Raw genomic sequence first — 9251 nt, forward strand, 5'->3', positions numbered from 1 at the left:
GGTACCATTGCGTTAGCACCTTGTACTGAGTTTCTTTATAGGTAGTGCCAGGGCCGCATCTGCCATGAGGCGAGATGAAAATCTCGCTTCAGGCAGCAGAATGCGGGTACCTGTAAAGGGCGGCAAAATTTGCCGCCCTAAAGTGGGCGACTCGGGCGTCCATTAACGCCCACCAACTAAATAAATCGCGGCTGTCTCTTTAAGAAACAGGCGCGATTTATATGCGGAGCGACGCAGCGCCTTTCTGGCTGCTGCGTCGCTCCGTTCTAAGCAGTGACACAGGCGTCATGACGTCACGCCGCCTGTGTCACTGTGCGGAGCCGCGGCTCTTCTGTGAAGACCGGAGCCACGCGCCGAGGGAGCAGCTGCCTGCAGGTGAGTATGATTTTATTATTTTTCATGTATTTTAATTAATTAAATGTGGCTAATAATTAATACTGTTAATACTGGGGGAGGGGCGCTATATATATCATATGGGGCCAGAATTATTTTATACTGGGGGGGGGGGATGATGGAATGCTATGTATTTTATTTGTGGCTATAATTATTTTATACTGGTGGGGGATGCTATATATATTATTTGGGGCTATGATTGTTTTATACTGGGGGGATTCTACAGATATTATTTGGGGCTATAATTATTTTATACTAGGGGGGTGCTGTATATATTATATGGAGCCATAATTATTTTATACTAGGGGGGGTTCTGTATATTTTATTTGGGGATTTGGGGCTATAATTATTTTATACTGGGGGGGATGCTATATATATTATTTGGGGCTATAATTATTTTATACTGGGGGGGGGACGCTATAGATATTATTTGGGGCTATAATTATTTTATACTGGAGGGGATGCTATAGATATTATTTGGGGCTATAATTATTTTATACTGGGGGGGGACGCTATAGATATTATTTGGGGCTATAATTATTTTATACTGGAGGGGATGCTATAGATATTATTTGGGGCTATAATTATTTTATACTGGGGGGACGCTTTATATATTATTTGGGGCTATAATTATTTTATACTGGGGGGGACGCTATAGATATTATTTGGGGCTATAATTATTTTATACTGGGGGGACGCTATAGATATTATTTGGGGCTATAATTATTTTATACTGGGGGGGGGACGCTATAGATATTATTTGGGGCTATAATTATTTTATACTGGGGGGGTGCTATAGATATTATTTGGGTCTATAATTATTTTATGCTGAGGGGGTTGCTATATATATTATATGGGGCCAGAATCATTTTATACTGGTGGGTGCTGTATATTTTATATATCACTATATCACTAAGCTGGGGGGATGTATATGGGATACAGTATATTACTAAGCTGGGGGGGGTTGTATATCGGGTACAGTATATTACTTAGCTGCAGGGGCTGTATATGGGATACAGTATATTACTAAGCTGGGAGGGGACTGTATATGTGGGGCAAGATTTTATCCCTATATAATGAAGGGATGTTTTGTATGTGGGGAGAGTGTGGTCAGTTGTGTTGTGAGGGGTATATATTATTTAGGAGCACAGTGTTGTTATCCAGGAGACTTTATACTGTAAGTGACTGTGGTATTTTTAGGGACCCGGGTGGAGATGCTGCACGGAGCTGAAGATATCTGGCCGTGAATTCAGCAGTGATACATCATGGATTGGAGAACCTGGAATAAAGTCCTCCTGATGGAAGAGATTGTCATCTATAAGGTACTAGATGCCACTAATGCCTCTCAGATCCTGTAGTCAGTCACACAGTGTCAGGGAGCTGTCTGTAGGGTTGTTAATTGTTAGTAAAGTTTAAGGATTTACTTAACACGGAGCGGGGGGGGGGTCAGCATTTTAATATTCGCCTCAGGCAGCAAATATGCTAGAATCGGCCCTGGGTAGTGCAAATGGATAATCTGGCTGTTCTGCTACAAATCACTTGCCATAAAGCAGGAAGTATTTGCATCCCATTTTGCCATATACAGTACTTGTGTGCTGGTTGGGGACCTTTTACCAGGGCAGATAGGATCTGATGGATCATGGATATTGTACCCTGAACTAAAGTACCCCTTCTGCACAGTTTTCCAAATTGACACACCATAGTTTAGACACCATAGTAGACCCAAACTGACCCACTGCAAAGTGTTTCACCTGAAGGAAATTATATCACTCGGCACTAGGTAAAGTGTACTCCCTTACAAGATAGTCAAACTGCCTCATTTCTAACGTGAAGGGATGACCATATGCGTCAAGTAAAACACTCCAGACCTAGAGCAGTGTCGTACAATAGGTGCCACTAAACTATCCAGTAGGTCCAGAATATATATCATTGACATTATTGCAGAACACCAGGAGGATAAGTTGAAATGCTGCCACATTTAAAGTGTGAAGGCCATTGGGCTCAGTAAGGGATGTTAGCCCCCCATAGATAAAATATGGGGTGAATTGGTGCAATCCATAGTTTCTCAATGTTGATCCACTTAGTATATGAAGCTGTCCAGTGTGGAAGATAGTGTAGTTGCCCAATAATAATAGGTAACTAGCTGTAGCTCCCGGCGTTGCCCGGAATAGTAAATAACCGCTCTAAGCTGTAACAAAACAGAATGGGTCAACAAAAAATATTTTATATGTATCTATAGATTGTCTCAGACTATCTCTGACTGTCTCTGTCACTGACTGTCCCTTTTTTATAAACTCTGTCTTCTCTATCTTTGGCAGTCTCTTTGAGTGACTGTCTGTCTCTGGGAGTCACTTACAGTGACTGTCTGTCTCAGCCAGTCTCTTTGAGTGACTGTCTGTCTCTGGCAGTGTTTTACAGTGACTGTCTGTCTCTGGAAGTCTCTTTTAGTGACTCTCTGTCTCTGACAGTCACTTACAGTGACTGTCTGTCTCTGGCAGTCTCTTACAGTGACTGTCTGTCTCTGGCAGTTTCTTTCAGTGACTGTCTGTCTTTGGCAGTCTCTTTCAGTGACTGTCTGTCTCTGGCAGTCTCTAACAGTGACTGTCTGTCTCATTTTTCCACAACTGTTTATAAAATTACAGCTGATCTCTGATTGGTTTCCATAGGCAACTGGGACAGTTTTACCTCAGACATATTTGATAAATCTCCCCTTATCTTTTGTATCCCTATCAATCTTACCTCACACATACGTTGTCTTCTATTCATTGGCTATAGTAACCACTCAAAGCTCAGAGCTTAAATTAATGACCTGCGATAGAAAAGCAACCAATCATGGCTCAGCTTCCAACTGCCAAAGCAGCAGCAGACAATGGCTATGGTGGTTAATAAGCAGATTTTGGAAAGTGTGGGTCCAAAATTCTGGCTCAAAACCTAGTCTATGACGAGTCACAGAGAGCGGCTGTGCAAATTTTGGTGATTGTAAACGCAATGGTACAGATTCCTTTAGCGGCATACATACATACACAAACACATGCACTCAACTTTATATATTAGATATTTGGAACCGATAGCCCTCCACGGGCTTTGTGGGCAAGTATGACCAATTTTGCTATTCTGTGTCATGTGTTATTCCAAATAAAATTGAAGACAGCTCGTTGTAAGGCTTTAAGCTCTTTATGAGGTGTTCTAACTGGTAAGTCTTAAAATAGTAGCTTAGGAAGCCTAAGCATTTTGGTCGCTGCCACATGACCAAGCAGAAAAATATGATGAGCCCGCCACTTAGTCTTTAAAACCTTAAACAGAGGAAGGTAGTTGGTCTCATACGGAAAAGAGTAGTAAGCTGTCAACTGTACTAACGGAGGTTGTCGTCCACTGAACATGAAAATACTGTCCCTACTCAGAATGTTCAGAGGGAGGGTTTTCGAGGTATTCACCTTGTATCCTGCAAAGCAACCATATTCCTATAATACGGCATGCAGAGACGGAAGGAAGGTGTGGGGAAAGGGCATCAGGGTCAGCAAAATTTTAAACTCCTTGTCCATAATTAGCACTCCCCTAATGTCTGTGTGCAGTCTAATTTTATCCACTAGGAGGGGACCAGGACACTTGTATTATTTTTTTCGATTTTTATCTCCCCTCTTCAAAAATCCATAACTTTTTTAATTGTTCTGTGTACACAGCTGATGACTTGTTTTTTGTGTAACAAATTGTACTTCCAAGTCTTAGAATTTTATATTCCATGTCGTGAAATAGAAAGCAAGAATAAAATTCCAAATGCATTGAAATTGCCGAAAAAACACATTTACACCATTTCTATGCAGACTCAGTTTTTACAGCTTTCATTGTGCGCTCCAAATGACATCTTCCCTTAATTCTTTGGGTTGGTCCAATTTTGGTGGTACCGTATTTAAATACATTTTATTAGGTTTTAAAATATTTTAAAAAGTTAATATTTAACCAAAAATAGTTTAGTTGTTTTGCCCAATTCTGACACCAATAACTTTTTTAAACTTGGGTGTAAAGAGCTGTGTAAGGTGTCATTTTTTGTAGGACAAACAGACATTTCCATTGCTACAATTTTGGGGACTGTATGACCTTTTGATTACTTTTCATTAAATGTTTTAAAATGTGTAAAATGGCAAAAAAAAGCAGCGGTTAGGACATTTGGGACTTGTTAGTTATGGGGTTCATCACCAGCAATAATGGTTTTTATATTTTGATAGATCAGGCATTTTGGGATGCGGCAAGACCACACATGTTTATGATTTTATTGTTTACTTTTATATCAGTTCTTAGGAAGGTGGTGATATAAACTTTTCGAATTTTTTTTTCATTTTCTTTTTTTAACTTTTTAATTCATTTTTTTACTGTATTTGAAGACCCTCTAGGTTACGTAAACCCTTTGGGGTCTGATTGATTCTACAGTCTTGAAGTATATAAGGATTTTCATACATATTTATAACATCCTGCCACCGACAAACCACACACATCGATTGTGCCACATGACAGGTCTGGGATTGCTGCCCCTTGATGACATCATGGGGGGTGACCATACAGTCCAAGATGGTTTAAAGCAGGAAAATTCTGGCAGGGTTCCAGGTAGTCTTACAAAGTTCATTATCTGGAGATAGGAACTATACATTTGTTAGCAGGCACAAGGTAGCATAGTGCTATAGAAACAAACATGTTGTCAGGTTCCCTAAAAAAAGAGCATTAAAATACTTTTACACTTTCTGCTCATTTTTTTTAATGAGACATACAAAATGAAATTATATCAGATACAGTTTTATTTAATCATTAATATCTTTATCTCCCATTTAAAAAAAAATTAAAAAAACATGAAAAATTAGGAAATACTGACAAACACTAGAGAAAAACTAAACACTGAGAATACAGGAAATTTTAAATATGTAGCATTTCAAAGAGTTAACTAGTGTTTCACTGGAATATTGAGCTTACCCCTCGCCATGTGTCAATTAACAGTATGTAGTTTCTAATGCCAACAGTCACATTCACAATGATCTGATGGGGACTGGAAATTACAACAACCAGAGTGTTGTTTCTGGAAAATTAGTGACATGTGAAGTGGTGGGTATGTTTTTTATTTATTTTTTAGCCAAAAAGTGATTTGTGCTCCCTATTTTTAACTGAAAACCCTTTAAACATTGAACAGTATGCCATAAGAAAATAACTAACAGTACTACTTCCCTCCACTGATCTCTTGCTTCTCCATCCTGTCTTCTGACTTTTCCTCCTAAGTGACCTCCTCACAAAACGAAGCATACTCCTCCAATCACTGACAGATAAGTCTAAGAACTCATTCACACAGGCGTGTCTACAAAAACTAAGGATATGTGAGGAAAAAAATTGCATGCTGCAATTTTTTTCTCAAGGTCTGCATATCTGTGAAAAAATTACATGTGAACAGACCCATAAAAATGAATGCAAAAAAAGAAATGGGTAGCATACTGATGTAAAAAACGCTCTTCTGAATGAGCCCTTTGAATGTATTTCCATGTGTATTCTATGTATCACATAATTTTTTTTTTCATTTTTTAAGTTACAAAGTACAGGAGTATAAAAATACAATAAAAACAAACGACTTACATTTATTAAAGTGTTTGCACCAGTTTGGTGTCCGACAAGACAGAAAATAATGTGCACCTAAAGGGTCATGTTACTGTTTGGTTGGAGTTTGCTCCACATTTATTACTGACGGGCACCACAATTCTGTCTGCGGCACAATTCTGCAGCATGAACAAAGTGCACAAAAAAACATGTTGCCCACTTCCCGAGTAGTGCAGGGGGCTCAGATTAATGAAGAACGTGCGCTAGTTTTGATGAATCTGCTGCACTCTGCACACTCCACAGGCACACTGCACATAGTACAGACGCCACTAGTTCTGATAAATGTGGGTTGATGTCAATGGCAAAAAGTAACTTTCTTCTTTTAGGGCTATATCTCAGCTCTCCATTTAAGATGAGCAGGGGCATAACTTGAGGCGGTTCAGAGGTTTTAGCCAAAACTGAGGCAAGGGACCTTAACCCCTTTCCGACATGTGACATCACATGCCGGCTGCAGGGGTATGGAAAGGGCTCACGGGCTGAGCCCTCACCATACAAGGTGGGCATTTGTTGCAATTTGCAGCAAACACCCACTGATAACAACCGCGGTCATGCCTTGCCGGAGGCATTTAAATCCTGACAGCACGTGGGGGCCACCGTCTTGGATTAGATCTCTGTCCCCCTGTGACTGTGGTATGGCAGTATATGGTAGGATTAATCAGACAACCCTAGGGTTAAAGTACCCTAGAAGGTCTTAAAAATTAAAAATCAAATCACCCCTTTTTCGCTAGAAGTCATATACATAAACAGTAAAAATCAGAAACATGTTAGTTATCACCGTGTCCCAAAATGTCTGATCTATCAAAATATAATAACAGTTTTTCACAGCAACGGAAAATAGCGCCAAAAATATAACTTTTTTGCCATTTTGAAAAATATTAAAAAACTCTATAAAAAGTGATCAAAAGGCCGTACAGTCCTAAAAATGGTAGCATTGAAAAAGTTGCACAAAATGACACCACCAACAGCTCCATACTTCGAAGTTATTAGCGCCACAAAATGGCAAAATCATTTTTTTTTTACAGTAGGTTTTAATTTTTGTAAATGTATGAAAACATTATAAAACTCATATAAATTTGCTATCCCCGTGATCGCACTGAAAGAATGAAGTAGACATGTCATTTGGGACCTTTGATCCTGTTACCCTGCGTTTTGTCAGGGTGACGTTCTACATCATGGTGTCTTTATGCACTGTTGCCCATGGCGTTGGGGAACATCATGGTGGCTTGAGGGGTTAAAGTCGATTTTCTGAATTAAAGAGAACCCGTCAGGCAAAATAACCAGCTAAACTAAATATATTTTCATAAACTGCCATTAGAGAGCATTGCCTCTATCCCTTCATTGTCCCTCTACATGCCTGTAAACCTGAGCAATGAGGTCATAAAGCTGTATGCAAATGACCTGTGAAATGTCCAATGAGTCACAGGAGTGACATCACTGCCTCTGACCTTGTGACTAGCCTCATTTACATAATAAAGAAAAGATGATTTTCAGGTGTTAATCTGTTTCTCAACATACTAGTAATTGTTAATTACATCAATTTCTGATGACAGGTTCCCTTTAAGGGTTGTTGAGATCAGTAACATTAACCCTTAATTAAAGTTGTGGAGCCTCATATAGATTTTGCACTAGGGAACGGCATCTTAAAGTTTGGACACGAGGATACTTTAGCTGTTACCACAATCCAGCCCAACTTTGGCTGGGCTTATGGATAGCTGTTTGTACCCCTATACGTATGTTGTAATGTGCAATGTTTCTTTTTTCTCTCATTTTACACCTATACATAAAGACATATTCCATTTTACAAAATACCCATGACAATAAACACACCCCAAGTAATTAATAGTGGCATCCTACAAGTAGTAACCAGTCACTAGTTCCAAAATTGCAGCATTATCTATAAAGTTGTGCCAAAAATAGTGCTCTTCGCATCAACTATGTGTGCACTAGTAATCTGCCGATATAGGATTTTACAGCTTCTTTTACTTCTTTGTTTCGTAAGCAATAGATGATTGGGTTCATCATAGGAATTATCATTGTATAGAATACAGATACTATTTTATCTTGTGTGACAGAATAGTCAGAGGCCGGGCGGAGGTACATGAAGAAGACTGTTCCATAAAATAGGGCAACGCAAAGTAGGTGGGAAGAACAGGTAGAAAACGCTCGGTGTCTTCCTTCTGATGAGTGAATTGTCAATATGGTGAAAAATATATAAATATATGATGCTAGTATGACCATGACAGATAATAAACCAAGGCAAAAGACCACACCAAATATTATCGTCTTGCTCATATATGTATCAGCACATGAGAGCTCCATCAGTGGAGGAATGTCACAATAGAAATGGTTAATGACGTTGGGTCCACAAAAAGGTAACATGAATGTGCAGGATGTGTGGATCCCCGCAGTAAAGAAGCCACCAATATAAACAATTAGAGTAAGGGTCACACATTTACTTCTATTCATTATTAATACATACAGAAGAGGGTGACATATAGCAACGTAGCGATCATACGCCATAGTCGACAAAAGGTAGCATTCAGTACTGGCAAACACCGCAAAGAAATATAACTGAAGTACACAGCCGACAAATGAGATCACTTTACTTTCCAGAAAAAAATCGTACAACATTTTAGGAGACACTACTGTAGAATAGCAAAGATCTGAGAAGGAGAGATTGCTGAGAAAATAATACATGGGACTGTGAAGGTCATTCGAGATCAGGACTGTTAACAGGATACTCGTATTCCCCAAAATAGTTACAATGTATATCAGCAGAAAGAAAATAAATAGGACATGTTGCAGGTCAGGGTCATTGGTGATCCCCAATATTATGAACTCTCTTACAATTGAAGACTTGTTTCTTAGGGTCGGAGCTTGAATAGCCCCACCTGGTAAGAAGGGCATTGCAGGATGGTTATTATACTGATCACATTGATTAAATATACAGTATCTGGTCATTGTAAGATGGCAAAACATGCAAGTAATAGCACGTATCCTCTACGTTGTACATGGGTCTCACTTTCCATTATGTCTTCCTCTTTCGATCTTCAAGGACTGCTGATTTATAGTTTATTATAAGGGATAATAGAAGATCATAAGGGAATAAATCACAGGAGCCTCTTGTGTTTATCATCTGTAACAGGGAATTGGAATCATTTGCTTGTTTTCTTTTAGATGCGGGACCAATTACTTGCATATTATAATTAGAAATAGTAATCATGTATTCT

General features: G+C 39.1%; 1 protein-coding gene across 1 annotated transcript; it reads right to left on the reverse strand.

Annotated features, from left to right (window-relative positions):
* Positions 1-217: 217 nt before the first annotated feature.
* Positions 218-8928, reverse strand: LOC140117032 (olfactory receptor 5AR1-like). The gene is made up of 2 exons (XM_072133464.1): positions 7973-8928; positions 218-263 (listed from the first exon to the last, which is right to left on the reverse strand). The coding sequence occupies exons 1-2, from the start codon at positions 8926-8928 to the stop codon at positions 218-220; spliced, it is 1002 nt and encodes a 333-aa protein (XP_071989565.1).
* Positions 8929-9251: the final 323 nt, after the last annotated feature.

This window comes from Engystomops pustulosus, chromosome 2 (genome assembly GCF_040894005.1).
Source record: "Engystomops pustulosus chromosome 2, aEngPut4.maternal, whole genome shotgun sequence".
NCBI classification, from domain to species: Eukaryota; Metazoa; Chordata; class Amphibia; order Anura; family Leptodactylidae; genus Engystomops; species Engystomops pustulosus.